General features: G+C 42.4%; 1 protein-coding gene across 2 annotated transcripts in view; it reads left to right on the top strand.

The window, feature by feature from the left end:
- The window catches only part of HECW1 (HECT, C2 and WW domain containing E3 ubiquitin protein ligase 1), a 413,177-nt gene that overhangs the window by 214,748 nt on the left and 181,345 nt on the right, over positions 1 to 17,084 (top strand). For both annotated transcript variants that reach the window (XM_012646903.1, XM_012646902.1), the window contains one exon: positions 3,167 to 3,261. In XM_012646903.1, the coding sequence (XP_012502357.1) occupies positions 3,167 to 3,261 (95 nt within the window). The remainder of the gene's footprint in view (positions 1 to 3,166; positions 3,262 to 17,084) is intronic.

Raw genomic sequence — 17,084 nt, 5'->3', positions numbered from 1 at the left:
GTGCTTAGTCTCCGTTGGTGGGGTGGTCTGTGGGATTCCTGGTGTCCCTGCTCAGCCCAGTGGAGGAGGGGGAAGAGATAAGGGTGGAGCTGGCCTGGACACGCTGCAGAAGGGCGGAAGTACCAACCCTGATGAGGGTGGCGGGAGGATTCGCAGCAGTCTCTGTGGAGGTGGGAGGACGGAGGGCGGGGAGTGAACCAGCTTGGGAGGCTGGCTAGGCAGATGTGCTCTCTCCCTGTCACACTACCATTCCAGCCTTTCAGTTCAGACAGCCGCTCTTTCCTCCGGGCCATAATGTAGCTGAAGGCCACGGAAAGCACCTGACCTGTAGATCTCCACCCAGATGGCCTCTGGGCAAAACTTCCCTCAGGCCAAAACGGGCAGCTTTTGGCTTGCCTGTATTCCACTGCAGGAAGCTGTGGCTTTTTAAAGGGAAAGGTGCCTGGTTGTGGTGGGTGCGCCAACAGAAGGGTCAGGGGGGACAGCTGCTCCTAAACCCCTGGATTGATTGTCCCCTGGTGCACCCACGCCAGCCCCCCATGAAATCAGCCATGGCTGCATCAGCAGTGGTGCGCGGGAGAGGGGAAGAGGAGGAGAAGATTGCGAGTGGAGGCAGAGCTGGTGCTCTGGTCCCCGTTGTGCCAAGGGGCTCCCCTGGCATGCTGCAGTCTCTTTTTACCTGGGGGCAGCCCACCATGTCCAAACTCTGGGAATCCCACAGTTCCCCTGGGACCCGCCAGCCCCTTGAGGCTGCTGCCGTCCAAGTGGGTGCTGGAGAACCTTGCCTGCGGATCCAGCAGTGCGGAGACCCACGGGCTGAGACTCCCTGGTCAGGCAACTACAAAAACACTCCCTCTCGGTGAAGGGAGGGAAACGAACTGCACCCTTCATGCAAAACCCAGGCACAGTGAGCACAGCATTAAAGGCAGTGCAGTCCCCCTACAAGCCCAGGACCGGCCATCTGGTGGTGCGCCCACGCCAAACCCTTGTGAGAGCAGACGCGGCTATGTCCACAGCAGTGGGTGGTGGGGATAGGAGAAGCCCCATCTCCACCTCCTTTCCTGGGCTTTGATGTTGCTTGCGCTCTAGGATGGGGACACTCTCCTACCATATGGACTCTGCTCTTCACCTGCATCTCCACTGGGAGGGGTGCAGACAACTTCAGATCACAAGCCGGAGGCTCCAATTTCCTTTGTGCCAAGGAGTATTGTGCTCACGCCAATTTCCTATTCCCTATGGGCAGCCCATTCTACAGGTCCGAACTTCAGGAATCTTGCAGCTCTCCTGGGCGCTGGGGAATGTTTGTGTGGGATTCAGTGCCCCCGAGACAAGAGACCTGAGACTCCCTGGGCAGGGCAGAGGCAAACAATGGGTGCACAAGTGGTATGGTGCCTGCGCCTTGGCTAAGGTCTGTGGCGGAGCAAGTGACCCTACTCAGGTTAGCAGCCTTGTGCTCTGCCCTTAAGTTCCCAGTTAGCCAAGGGCAGCGGCTCACGGCCGCATGAGGGTACAGGGGCTGAGAGTTTGGGATCCAGCAGTCTGCCATTGATGTGAGGGGAGGAAGAATAAACACCCCTACCTACCCTTTCTGTGAGACTCCAGATTCCTAGGGGATCGATCTCTGCCAAAATCTTGCTCCTTCTTGTTCTGCTCCACAACTTCTTCCTGTGGGATCTCTGTTAGGTCCCGGCACTCTTCCCTCAACATTCCACCTGGGCTATGCTTTCTCACCTGCAACTTTTTCTTCTTTCTGTGGAGATCTGGTGACCAGTGTCTCTAGTCTCGAACTTCCCCTTTATTTATACGTTTCTTCATTTTCCATATTTTCCATAGTGAGCATATTTTAAGTGCATGCTAAGAAAATTATAGACATTATTTTTTTAAATATAATAATTGAAGACAAATTTCCATATTTGAGAAAAAGGATCTCAAACTGGAGATTTCTCATATTGTTCCAAACAAAATTAATACAAGGGACCAAAACATAGCCTGGTAAATTTTTCAAATTTTAAGAAAAAAAAAATTCTATAAACAGCGAATTGGGAAAAGCAGGTCGCCTTTTAAATAAACTGAACTCAGGTTGGCTGAAGATTTCGTCTTCCACAGAACCAAATGCCACAGGGCAATGGAGTCACGTCACTGTCGATTAGTCATCATATCACCATCATCACTAACATTTACTGAGCACCGAACTGAACTCTAAGTACTTTCATTTGCTTACCCAACATCTTATGAGGTGGTGTTATTGGAAGTCCTATTTCAGCATGGGTACAGGGAGGTTAGGTGACTTGCTCATTGTCTCACAGATTGTGAGTAATGGAACTAAAATTCAAACCCAGGCACAGTGATCCCCCCAAACCGTATCTTTTTTGCTTAACCATCTATAGAACTCTGAAGGAAAACAAGTTATGATGCAAAGAGGTTATCATTGATTGTTCAGGAGCTTAGAAAACATGCCATCCATCCATATATTTCAATAGCTTCTTAAAGTCTTCCTTCAAATTACCAAGATATTAATTGCAATGAATTAAATAATAGGAAATTACAGAAAAAATAGGCTAGTGGGAGGCATCCAAATACCTCAAATCTTAGAACTAAGGGTTTAGCCAGGCGTGGTGGCTCACACCTATATTACTAGCACTCTGGAAGACTGAGGTGGGTGGATAGCTTGAGCACAGGAGTTTGAGACCAGCCTGAGCAAGAATGGGACCCCGTCTCTACTAAAAATAGAAAAAATTAGCCGGGTGTGGTGGCAAGCGCCTATAGTCCCAGCTACTCAGGAGGCTGAGGCAGGAGGATCACTTGAGCCCAGGAGTTGGAGGTTGCTGTGAGCTAGGCTGATGCCACAGCACTCTACCCAGAGCAACAGAGTGAGACTGTCCCCCCCCTAAAAAAGGAAAGAACTAAAGGTTTAAAACCTCTAATGGGATAGGAAAGATGCTGAGAAGTCTAAATAATAGATTTAACTTGAGTACAAAAATGTTAAAGCCAAAACGATTTTTTGTGACACATTTTTAGAAAGAAGTCAGACCATCATTGTTAGATGTAGCCTGGCTGGGTCAGGGCAGGAATTAGGTGCAGGTCCTAGAGAGGTCCTCTCTGGTCATGGCTGTCTCCTCCTGGGTTATACTCTACCTTTCAGTCCCATTTTATTTTTATCTTTCAGCTGAAACTAAGATCTGCTTCAAATACTACCACGGAGCGAGTGGAGCCCTGCGAGCTACCACCCCCAGTGTCACGGTCAAGAACTCGGCAGCTCCCGTAAGTCTCGTGTCTTCCTGTTTGGTCTGACCTAACTCTGGTGCTTCTTCACTTTCTTAGTTTGTTCTTGGGTTTTTGTGAGTGTGTGTGCACACGTTCCTACACACATATGGAGATGTATTGACAGATGCATTATGAACAGACAGACACACCTCAAAATAGGGAAGGGGAATGAGATCCAAAGCCAAACTCGTCAAAAGTGCATGCCACCTGTTTGTGCGAGAAAAATGCCAAACTTCACTACTTTCCCTAGACAGCCAAATGTTTCTAATAGAGATATGGTTACTGCTAGTGAATATGTCCTTCTTTAGAGCACATTTCTTTAATTTCTTGGTTTTAAATATTTATATTTTCTTATGTTTTAATTTCTTTTCAGGCTTATAAATAAATTGATAGAGTAGAATTTATTGTCTCAGATGGATTTTAATCACGGAATTATAAAATGGGAGGCCTAGAAGGACTAGACCCTTTGGTCCTTGTTTTTGGTGTATAACCGAGGGCACTGTGCCCAAAGAGCCTAGGTATGCATCTCAGGGCACACAGTCAGCTAGTTGCAGACTCAAAATTTAAGTCGCATCTTTTTTTTCCTACTTTATGGATTTGCTCACCTCTATGGTAATACTTACCGTCTTTTCCTAAATTGCAACGTAATTTGTATCTTTGCAATGCTTCTTACTTAGTTCTCAGTACATCTCATTAGACTGAAATCTACTTAGAAAGGGCATTCCTTTTCCTTTTCACATAAATTAAAAATGACCATCTCGGGGAAGCAGGACAAAAATTAGTGAGGACTTAGTCATGCTACTAGAAGTAAAAAAGATTCATTTTTTTCTATGTAAAAAAACCAAAAGTATTTGAAATGAAATATGGGTGATTCAGAAAGGACTGTGACTCCAAAAAAAAAACAAATTCTGTTTTGCCATTTTGTAAATCATTGCTGCAGCATCCTAATGATGACTGACTGAGGCCTTGGCAGTGAGCAGTAAGAGAAGAGGCCACAGGGCCCAAAGCCTGGCTCCTCCGTCCCAAGGGGTCTGGCAGGATGGGAGGCTACAGCGAGAGGAGAGGGAGGGCCACGTGTACCTTTGATGGCTCTGTCATTTTTCCCTACACTGGCCATGCAGATGACAACATGCTGTCTGTCACTTTCCTGCTTGGGACAGGAATTTAAGCATGGGATCTGGGGAAGTGTGGTCAGAGTACCAGGCCCCCTCTTCCAGGCCCATTTATATGGGCAGTCCTCAAAAGAGGGTATCCCGGAAAGCCAACAGGTCCTGATACATGTTAACCAATCATAAGTCTGGAGGACAGCTAAACTAAGGCTGAAAAAAAATTGAGCCGTAAGCCAGATGGTCAAAGCAGGAAGGCCTCGAACACACGACACAGGGAAGGAGGCAGAAAGTGGAATGAAGCTGATTCAGGAAAAGTCTTCTGCATGCAGGTCAAGCCTCGGCCAGCGACAACAGGCCACTGAAGAGGTAGTGCTTGCCAGACACATCAATGCCTTAGCAAGGGTGGGCCTTCCCATTGAAGGGGCCGGCCTGCTGGCTCAGGTGAGGGAGAGAAGAGTTCCTCACCTTCTGTTCAAGAGTGATATAGTGGGTGAGTGCTGGCCAGCCCTGGAATTCACACAAATTCTTATCTGAAGCACTTTTTATTTAAAGAACGCTCCCTAGAGCATTTGGCTTCTCTGAACTCAGCCCACCGGAGACTCCAGAAGTTTACCTGCTGTCAGATCAATGCAAAGTGCGACAGACATCATCACAGTGATGTGCAATGTAACCTTCAAATGAAGCAAGACTCCAACTACCCAGAAAACGGCCTCCACAGTGGGATACACTGTCAACAAGCATACGCTTTCCAGGGGCTGCCGTGGCCAGAAACAAGGGGTTACATCTGAGAAAGGCAGCGAGGTGCTCCCATCGTACTATCAACATAAAGGTTCAGGAGGTTGTACCGATTCTGTTTCAGCCCTGACCTCATCTTTGTCATTCTACGACTGCTCCTGTAGCGCTCATACTTCAAACGCACACATCTTGAAATATCTTGACATGTGGCCATTGTCCTGATTATATCTCCTTAACGACTTTCTCTCATAAATCAGTGGACACTTGGGTTGACACTTGAATGTACATCCCACAGACGAGCATGTGAGAGCCCAGTCGCAAAGTCCGTGTGATGCCGGGACAGGGAGAGGGCTCCCGCTGCCACATTGACAATGAGCCCTTGACTCACACCAGTAATCCCAGCACTTCAGGAGGCCGAAGCAAGAGGATCACTTGAGCCCAGGAGTTCAAGACCAGCCTGGGCGACATAGTGAGACCCCATTTCTATAAAAAATAAAAAAAATAGCCAGGTGTGGTGGCACATCTGTAATCCCAGCTATGCAGGAGGCTGAGGCAGGAGGATCACTTGAGCCCAGGAGTTCGAGGCTGCAGTGAGCTATGATAGGCCACTGCACTCCAGTCTGGACGACAGAGCAAGACCCTCATCTCTAAAAAAAAAAAACAAAAGAACAGAACAGAACAGAAAATGAGCCGTTGGAGTAGTCCTGGGGTGGAAGGGAGCATGCACTTTCCTGCAAAACTGTATTTTAATGTGCCAGTAGGTTTTACAGTTGTCAGACTGAGTGGCCCTGTTGTCTGACAGCATGGCACACTTTTCAGAGTAGTTCCTCTTGCATTACCCTAGTCTATGCCCAGCACACCTGTGAGACAGGTGGAAACCATCACTTTGGTTAAGCGATCACTTGGCTATAGGGTGATGGAGCAGAACCACACCTAGTTTATATTTTTTGCAACCCAGTTCAGTTATTGGCATAATCTCAAAACCTTCTGGGTTTAATAAGCCTTTGCAGTCTGGTCTGGGGACTTAAACACGCTGTTTCTAAGGGGGAATGCTATTACGTTTCCCCAAATCGATTTGTCAATAAACTTTGGATATCTGCTTTTAAATTGAGGGTGGCTGGTGCTGTACTAATCTCTTATGAAAAGTTGCTGTCTAGAGCCATTATATCATGTCCCAAAAGTCACTGAGTTAGTTAGTGACAATACACTAAATGTGTAATAAACTTGTAATTCTTTGAAAAGAAGGACCAAGTTGTCAATGCTCCAATAATCGGGGCTTTAATGCTCTGAGCACAGCAGGTTCTCGATAGGCACCAGTTCTTCTCACTTCCTCATTCCCCTTCATCTGTGTCTTTGTCCTTTGGGCAACTACTGAAGTCCTTGTAGTGAAAAGGGGTTGTCATCTCTTCTTATCTTTCTGGGGCTCTCATTTATTTATTAGTCTTAACTGTACATCGGAAACTATGGTGGGTAGGGGCTCTAGAGATAAATGAAATCTAAGCCCTGTCACTGAGAACTCAGGTACTCTATTATAAATTCTTATACTCTATTTGAAGTCTCCAGTCCTGGAGCACGAGGACCATTGTGTCGACGTGTAGAGAATGCAGTGATGAGGTGCCGCGGCAGCTGCAGTGGGGTCAGATGAGGGGGTGTGGGCTGAGGCAGGTGCCGAGAATGGGACTTTGCCAGGCCTAGACGGGAAGGCAGGCAAAGCTGACGGAGGGACAGTGTGTGCAAAGGCCCAGGGGTATGAATGGTGGCATAGTCCTGGCAGGAAAGGCAGCCTGTGTTTGTTAAGTCTACAGATCATATGACTTACTTGATTGCCTCCACATATCCTACTACACCTTGCTTTTCATCCTCTCTGCATCTTGTTGGGAGCACATACCACGTGTTTTATATTTCTCTTGTATTTTCTGTAGAAAATCGCTTTCAAAGGCAAGCTCTTCCTCTCCGTATTCTTGCCCTTGCTTCCGTCCCTTCATGCATTGTGCATCACAGTCTTTCTTAACGAGCCTTGTGATGGGTTTTCTCCCTGATTATATGTCAAAGGACAGAAGTCTACCCACACCTACAATTTGCCAAAGACAGTGTAGCTGAACTGTCCTCAGCCACCATGCTGTGGACTGAGAACTTCCAGTCCTCTCTATTAGGTCTGTGCCCGGATAGCAGGTTTTCACATCCACCCTTCCCACCCTCTGAAACCCAGCAGGCGTTGTTCTCAGGGTCTGTGGAAGGGGTGAGAGCTCTTCCTCCGCCTGCTGGTTGCCCTACAGTGCTGCAGACTCTGACACAGTCTGTAGCTGCTCTTGGTGTGCACCAGGTAAGCGAGACCCTTTAAAATCCTGAGCATCCTGCTCCCACACCTAGTTTAAGGACCCTCCCTGAGGAGCATTCCTCGCATCCCCATGCAGACGGCAGCCTCTGGATATAGAAAGTAGGCAGCTGTTTGAGAAATAGTGCTGGCGGGGTCCAGGCAATTGGGAAAAGGCTGCCAGAGTGAGAGGGCGGCAAAGGACGTCATATTCTTGCCTTATTTGGGGCCACCCACCTGGAGTAGAGGACTCCCCAGACTTAGAGACTGGACCATGTGTCCAAGAATGTATTTCTTATGTTGTCTTCATCAACATTAAAATTTGCAGAAATCCCACCAGAATTAGGTTCTATTGGATTATTCTTATCCCTACTTCAGATTGCTATTGTTTGTTTATTTATTCATATTCTGTATCTTCTGGCTCTTTCAATGACAAACTGGAAGTGAAAATATCAGGGTCCTTTTCTTCTTCCCCAGCTTTAATCCAGTGTCTCTGCAACTGAACATTCAATAATAACTGAATAGTGTAAAGTTCAAAGTAAAGTTCTTTGCCAAAGGACAAAGAACAAACTTGAGATATCTTTCCATTAGTTCATGTTTACAGATTTATTTACTTTGTCAGACTCCTAAGCACAGGTAAGGTTGACATTCGCCTATTTAAAAAAAAAAAAAAAAAAGCAACTCAATAGGACATTTCCCTGGGAATATGGGCTAAATTCACACTCTAAAATAAGGTCAAGATTTTCCTCCACAACCAGTCTGGGTCTCCTACAGCAGACAGATGGGTGATGAATACCCTCCAAATTTGAAGTCATTAAGTTTGGCAACAATATTATTTGTCTTGGGAATTTTAAAAGTAGATATTTCAAAAAATATTTTAAATCATAATGAAGCAACCATGGACCAGCTACTATGAGGCTATGAAACCTCCTGGAAAATACTCCATCAAATTCACAAAATGAATCCACAGGTACCTGACTTATGTGGCCAGCTATCTAGAATTGTTAGAAATAAACCCATTAATTTGGAAGACATCTTGGTTTTATAATAAATGATCTTGTGCCCTTGTGTTTGGCAGAGATTAAATGGCAAGACCAGTTGCTGATTGAAGCTGCTTCTGACAAGTGTCAATTGCAACGTATCATCAATTTGGGGTGAAGGTCTTCAAAGTTGCCAAAGGGTCCCCTTCATCCGCTGTGTCCAGATGGAGTCTATTTCACTCTCAAAATGTGTCAAGAAGGAATGTATCAAAAACTAATGGAGGAGTAGAGAGTTTATCCTCTCTTTTTATTTTATTTTATTTTTTTAATTTTTAGAGACAGAGTCTCTCCCTGTCACCCAGGCTGGAGTGCAGTGGTGCAATGATAGCTCACAGTAACCTCAAACTCCTGGGCTCAAGCGATCCTCCTGCCTCAGCCTCCCAAAGCGCTGGAACTTCAGGCATGCGCCACTGCACCTGGCCTACCCTCTCTCTTTAATTAGGATAGTATGCACTGCTCCACTGAGGGGGCCCCACCCACTGGAATCCTTGAGAGAGCAGGCAGTGGGTTTTCACAGCCACCAGCCAGGGGACACCTTAAACAGACCCCAGAACAGCAGGATTTCCCAAGATGCTATTTTTTCTTAATTGTAGTTTTCTACTGGTTGGGCTATGTGAAGAATTGCCTTTACACAAGCAAAGAGGGACTTGGGGAAAGTTCAGAGCCATTTTCCTCAAATCATAAGAAAATAGGTTCTTCTAATGATTTAGTCAAAATTCTGGCTTTCATGATCTCACCAGATTCATGCCACTACAGCAATGTTCTCAGACGTGCCCTCATTTCCAGTCCTGATTCTGGAAGCCTGGCTCCATGACATTTTGGCAAGGTGACATGACATTTATTTTTTGACTTGTATTTTATAATCATGATAAGAGTCTTTTGTGAATTCATTGTCTTACTGTTGCCTCACTAACAAGTCCATAAATTTGTTTTTGCAGCATATCACCGGTACTTACCTAACCATCACTAAAAAGAAACTTCATTAACAATCCTAATGAGACAAAATTTCAAAACTTAATCCCTAATGTCCTAAAAATCAGCTTCTAAATGAAATAATTCCAGTTATTCTGGAGAAGCAAGAAGTCTGAAGTAGTTATGCTGTATAATAGTCTAATTTCTTATTTTGTTCCTTCATAAATACTTGTGACCCTTTTCTTAGAGGAGAATTTAAGAAAGCATTTTTATTTGTAGAAGCTGTATATCAAATGCTACAGATAAAACACAATAAATGTAAACTCGAGTGTTTGAGCTTTGTAATATTTGTTTGTAGTTTTATAGAATTGCACATATGATTTATTTACATACAAAGGATCAGTGTTACCCAGACATTTACTAGGTGGGGTTAGAATGATTTTTAAGGGGGTATTTTACAAGATCTTCTGTCTTTTGTAATTTTAAATTCTGTCTCCGTTCCACAAAGTCAAGCGTGGAATAGGAAGGGAGTTTCTAAGGGTGATGGAGAGAAGTCGATGGTTAGATACTGACGTAACAGGAACTGACATTCCTTCTAGCTGAGAATCCACAGTCACGTTTTGTCTCACTCCTAACCTGGCAAATTGGTTTGTGATGCTCAAAGTGCCTCTTGCTGCTAATCCTCTCTCCCCAGAACCTGCTTCCACCTTCTCAGCCCTCCTACTCCCACCCACCAGTACTCACAGGACTCTGACCCCTCAACCTGGGAGGTCTGATCAGAACACAGTATTCTGTGCTTCTTTGTGTAGCCTATTCAATGAGTCTATAACTCATTGATATACTCAGTAAATATTTGCCGGTGAGCTCCTCTGACCTAACCACTAGGCATGTAACACTGAACAAGACAAATCCCCATCCTCATGAAACCACCTGTGTGGATTCAGGTAAGTGGTGCAGGGAGACAGACAAGCAAATAGCCACTAGCAAAGACCTATTCCAAGCCTCTGGCAGTGGGCCCACAGGACACTGTGGGAGGACCAGGATGGGCAGGCCCTGAGCATGATGGAGGGTTTTCCAGGTGGAGTAAACTGACATATTTGCACCCCTCAGCCATGAGTCCTGATCAAGCACTTTATTTTTCCTATGCTAATCTAACCCAGAATGTAGGGTCATGTTCTTCACATATGTGTCTTCTGCAAATATCCTTTCAGGTCTTGATCAGAACAAAGCAGGGGGATGTTTGAACATTCGGTTTTTGGTTAATGCAGCAGTTGGACTTGCTTTTCTAGAAGAGAAAGGAAGGGAAGGGGTTAGGCATCCTCTCTCACAGGCTCTGCCCACAATGTTTAACCTCCCTGAGAGGCACCTGGATGCTTAGATTCTGTCCTGGCCCAACATTAGAGAATTGGTTCACTTTTAGGGGAAGAGGTTCAGAGCTCACTCCAAAGAGGTATTTTGAGGTCTCGAGTCTGGAGCTGCTGTTTTCTGAGACACCTTTCCCACCGGCCGTGGTTCAGCTGCCACAGCGTAGGGGTAGTTTACATCCTTCCTTTCTGGAGTCTGGGAAGCAAAACGCCAACTCACATTCTGTGATTGCCAGTGGTTAGATTGAAACTTTATCCTCAAGTTGAATTTTCTAAAGATAGTACGTTAGAAAAAATTTATAATAGAAATAAATCATTAATGGAAAGTGGAAATCTTTTCTGTTTACAAGAGCCACATTCTTAAATTGGGATCAGGATATCTATGAAGCCCTGATGTTATACGCATATGTTTGCACTGTCTAGGGAGTGGATCCAAGGCATTCATCAGATTCTGAACGGAGTTTGCAGTCCCAGAAAGATTATGGGCCACTGTCAGAGGAAACATCAATGTCACTCTTTGCTGATATAGGGAGCTGATTTGACTGTCTTTGTACTGTGAAAAGTCTACTTTTGTCTTTATTGGAGAAAACACCCTAATCTTTAGCAGCACCATGAAAGCTGGGAATGTTCTTAATGGAAGGAAACAGATCATAAATACCTGGATAAAAGACCCACACCTATAAATCTTGAATGACTATATCAAAATGAATATATTAGTCTGATGAATCTTGCCATGAATATATCCAATGACCCAGATATGGGAGGATGTGAAAATTAAGTGAAGGCCTCTAAAACAAAAGGCTTTTTTATTCCTTTTCTGCCACAAAATCCAAATTATTGATTTCTCTGGGATTAGAGGCAAGGAGCTTGGCACAGAGTAGACAGACAAAAAAAATCTTTATTTTCCCCAACATAAAACAAAATGGACGAATTCACAGGTGAAGTCTTTTGAATGATTGAGGCATAAATAAGTCTGATACAACTTAAATTTTCTAGAGCAAAAAGGAAGAAGAAAAACTTCCAAAATAATTCTCCTTTGCCACCATAACACTGAAGCCAGAACTGCCAAAGATATCACTAAAATGGAAAACTATAGGCCAGTGCTATTTATGAGTGGAAACATAAAAAGTTAAATGTCAGCGAATAGATTGCAAAAGTACAGTAAAATAATTAACTACATTAAGCGTGTACCCAGATTGTAAGTTGGCTCAGTATTCAGAAAGCTATTAATATAATAAACTACATTACTAGAAAACCACACAATCCTCTCTATAGATGTAAAAAAAGTATCTGACAAGTACAAGTTCATGCTTTAGTGAGATATGAGTTACTTCCTTAACCTGACGTATATTTATGTACATCTCAATCCAAATACCAGTATTTTCTATTGAAACATTAAAGTTGGGAACAAGATGAAGAGGTTACTAACCACTATTATTTAACATTGTTCTGGAATACAACCCAGTGACATTGGGTGAGAGGAAGAAATGAAAATTCAGTATTGGAAAGAAGACTACAAAATTACCATCGCTTATACATAAACTGATTATATTTTTACAAAACCCAAAATAGTTGACTGAAACTATTAGAAACAATAAATTATCTCTAATATGTAAGAATTAATGACTCTACTATGCACACAAAAAAAAATTAGAAAACATAATGAAAAAAGGCCTCAATTTTAATGTTAACAAAGAAAAATAAAATGTCTTAATAAGAAATGTACAGGACCAATATGAAGAAAACTTTAAAACTATTGAAAGAAAAGATTGAATATATGCAAAGACAAAATGTGTCCCTGTTTCAGAAGCTCAGTATTTAAATTAAATAAATTTTCCCTAAATTAATTTATAAATTCAACACAACTACAACTGAAATATAAATGCTTTGGATAGCAGAGTGACTCTAAATTCATCAGAACTGATATGTGAGAAAAGCAAGGAAGTTTTTGGGAAATGAGAATAATGAAAAAAGACTAGCTTGCCAGGAATTAAAACATACTATGAAGCGATAATAATTAAAACAGTTAGAGAAGAAATAGACTAATAGAACAACAGAAAGTAGAGAGTCAGGAAATAGACCCCAGTATATTGGAACTTTAGTTAATAATTAAAGTATATTTCAAATCTTTTCCTATAAATGATATTATGGCAATTGAACAAACAATTGAAAATATATATGTACATCAAACCCCCTTATCATTTCTGATTCTTTCTGTATAAATTATAGATGGATAGAAGATTTAAATATAAAGAAACCATAAAATTCTAGAAAAAAGCACAGGTAAATAATTTATAATTCTGGAGAGGAATAATCCTTTCTAAGCAGAACACAAAACCTAAAGCCAGAAAGAAAAAGTACCAATACATTTCATTACATAACATAAAAACCTCAGAGTGGAAAAAATATTCCTAAAAAGGAAATAGTAGAAAGTAAAGAGAAGAAAGCAAACTGATGAAAAAAAGAATCAGGCAAAAGGCTAATTTCCTCAACTTACACAGAATTCATTTATATTGTTAAAAAAAAGACAATTAGATGATTTGAAAAATGGGCAAAGAACCTAAAGTCAGTTTTTAGGGGGAAAAATGCAATGGCCAATAAACACACAAAAAGATGTTCCACCAAGAGAATGAGAAGACAAGTTACAAACTGGAAGAAAATATTTTTAAAGGACATATCTGATGAAGGACTTTATTCAAAGTATACCAAGAACTCACAAAACTCAACAACAAGAAAACAAACAAGCCAATCTAAAAATGGGCAAAAAAGGATGTGGAAACAACCCAAGTGCCTGTCAATCCATGAATGGATTATTAAAATTTGGTATATGTTTACAATGGAATATTACTCAATCATAAGAAACGACAGTGATCTAGCACCTCTTATACTTTCCTGGATTAAACTTAAGCCCATTATCCAAAGTGAGGCACCAAAAGAGCAGAAGAACGGGCTCCGCTTGTACTCGCCATCAAATTGGTCCTAACTGATCAACACTAGGGTGATTCTCTAGGGATTAGGGGGATGGGGGTGTAAATCCACAACTAAAGGACACGGGGAGCACTGTAGGGGGGAAGGGCATGCCTTTAACCCGCACTTGGGTGAGGCAAAGACATAAAGTGTAACCATAATGTTTATACCCTCACAATACCCTGGAATAAAAAAATAAAAACGAGAAAAAGACCTGAACAGACTTCTCACCAAAGAAGATATACCAATGGCAAATTAGCAAATGAAAAAATGCTCAACATCATATGTCATTAGAGAATTGAAAATGTAAAACAACAGTGAAATGCCAATACACACCTATTAGAATAGCCAAAATCCAAAACACTGATAACACAAAATACTGGCAAGGATGCGGAGCAACAGGAACTCTCATTCATTCCTGGAGCCACTTTGGAAAACAGTTTGGCAGTTTCTTACAGAAGTAAGCATACCCTTACCCTATGATCCAGCAATCAGGTGGTATTTACCCAAAGGAGTTGAAAACATACGTCTGTACAAAAACCTGCACTCAGCTTACTCATAATTGCCAAAACTTTGAAGCAACCAAGACGTCCTTCAGCAGGCAAGTGCATGAATAAATTGTGGCACATCCAAACAATGGAGTATTATTCAGCACTAAAAAGAGATGAGCTACCAAGCTATAAAAAGACAGAGAGAAATATTAAATGCATATTACTAAGTGAAAGAAGCCAATCTGAAAAGGCTATTAAAATTCCATCTAAATGACCTGGCAAGGGCAGAATCACGGAGACCATACAAAGATCAGTGGTTGTTAAGAGGTAGGGGGATGGAGGGATGCATGGAAGGAACACAGGGGGGTTTTGGGGCAGTAAAACCATTCCACACGATACTGTGATGGTGGGTACATATTACCATACATCTGTCAAAATCCATACGATATACAGCACCAAAAGTGACCCCTAATGTAAACGGTGGACTTTGGGTAATGATGTGTCAGTGCAGGGTCGTCAGTTGTACCAAACGCACCGTTCTTGTGCGAGATGCCCGCAGTGGGGGAGGCCGTGCATGTGTGGGAACTCTATATGCAGTTCCGTTTTGCTGTGAACCTAAAACTGCTGTAAAAAAAAAAAAAATACTCTATTTTTTTAAAAAGATGCTACAATCAGATAGCAAAACTTCCAAAGTTCGATGGTACCCAGGGATGATGAGAGTGTGAAAGAAGCACGTGTACACTATTGCGCCCATTTTTCTCAAAGCAGTTGGGCAAGATTTATCAAATTTATCGAAATTTCTCCTAGGCATGTTTGCAAAAGATATTTGAGATACAGAGACAAGAGTATTCACTGTGGCTTTTCGAGAATAGCAACCACAGGGAAGACCAAAGCGTCCACAGTGGGGAGACTGGATGATGCAGCCTCAGGGCGCGGGGGGGGGGGGCCTTAGTGTGATTATGTTTTAAGAAGGGAAAAGGCAAGGCAGAGAACAGTGCTTTTAATATTACCCCATTCCTGTGATGTTTAAATTAATAGTTACAGAGATAAAAATTAACTTATTTGCAGGAAGGACAACAAGACACGAGCAATGCTGGCTCCTTTGAGGAGTATGCGGAGGGCGGCTGCGCAGCCTCATGGGCAGGATTTCACTTATTTTGTACCTTTTTTTAAAACCTGTATATTTTCTGGGTTATTTTCCCTTTTTTTAACCTGTTTATGTTTTCTAAACAATAGATTTCTTTTTAAAAAATCAACAGGAGTTATCAAAATAGTGGGATTGTGGCATTTTATGTTTTCTCTGTTGTTTCACTATTTTAATATCAATAATGGTTTTTTACAAGGAGAAAAGCCAATTACATTTTTTTTAAAAATGCTCCCTTTCCTCTCTTCCCACAACTGGTCTGGCTAGATCGTTCTAGATGCTTAAATAACATGTTCTGTCACAGCTTAACCCATGACGCAGAGGAAAGCAGGTCTCCTGGCACACGCTGATGTAAGAGCTAAAACCAATCACCGAAGCCCCTCCCTTCCAGAGCCAGGATCAGATGCCCATTTTGTCTACCCATCCACCCCCACGTCCATTCCTATGGGAATGATAAACAGGAAAAAAGACAAAAAACTGGATCAATGCTGAAACCCACGATTTAACTAAAACCATAGATGAAGAAAGTGCTCAGGACAGAAATTGAGAGGAATTCCGGGGGATTACAATATCATTAGGAAGCCCCAAGCTTGGAGTGGGAAGAGCCGGGGGCCAAGCAGGTTGGGGGCACTGGGGAAACTCGTGGGCCTCACACCCACACACAGGGACAAGCTCTGTGCTGCTACTCATGCAGTTTGGTGTCACTCAGCCTTTCTTCCTTTCTTCCTCCCCCTTTCTTTTTTAAGCTTATTTTTTCTTTGCTTGTACATAAAAATATGAATTTAAGTAAAGTGTCCCTTTTAACAGCTGGTGTATCACTTTTTTTAATTTTTTTATTGTAGTAAAATATACATAACAAAATTTATTATCATAACCATTTTTAAGCATATAGCTCAGTGCGTTAAATTGCATACACATTGTTGTGCAACTATCACCACCATCCATCTCCAGAACTTTTTCATCTTCCCAATTTGTATCCATTAAACAATATCTCCCCATTTCCCTCTCCCCCAGCCCCTGGCAACCACCATTCTACTTTCTGTCTCTATGAATTTGACTGCTCTGGGGACCTCGTATAAGTGGAATCACACAGTATTTGTCCTTTTGCGACTGGCTTATTTTACTTAGCGTAATGTCTTCGAGGTTCATGCACGTTGTAGCATGTGCCTGCATTTCCTCCCTTTTTAAGGTTGAGTAGTGTTCCATACTATGTATAAGCCACGTTTTGTTTATCCATTCCTCTGTTGGTGGATACATGGGTTGCTTGGTGTGAATACCAAGTGAGGTCTTTTACGGGGGACCCCACTGGTAATTTGGGCAGGAAAATTATTTGTTTTTGCATTCTTTGCATTGAATGATGTTATCATCACTCGTTATATATAAAAAGTATTCTGTGGTTCAAATAAGGAGAAACATTAAGAAAATTCATAGAGGTTGGCTCCTTTTGAAATAAATTCAATACAATAAACTGGAGGAAATTCTAGAAAATTCCACATCGTTCTCAACATGATTCAAAAGAACATTGTCTCTTTGAAACGTCATAAGAGAGGAATGAATGATAAGAAGGACAAGTGAGGAAATAATGGGGCCCACCTTTTCACCAGCTGTCACAGGTGTATGACTTAGAGGCTAGGAAAAGGAAGTACTGAATTAGAAGAAAAACTAAAAAAAATCATCCCAAACCCAGTGAAAAAAGGAGATGAAAATGGAGAGAGATTTTTATAAACCCAGAGATCCAATCTAT

Source organism: Propithecus coquereli, unplaced genomic scaffold (assembly GCF_000956105.1).
Source record: "Propithecus coquereli isolate 6110/MARCELLA unplaced genomic scaffold, Pcoq_1.0 Scaffold252, whole genome shotgun sequence".
Classification (NCBI taxonomy): Eukaryota; Metazoa; Chordata; class Mammalia; order Primates; family Indriidae; genus Propithecus; species Propithecus coquereli.
This window is presented reverse-complemented; position numbering and strand designations above follow the sequence as displayed.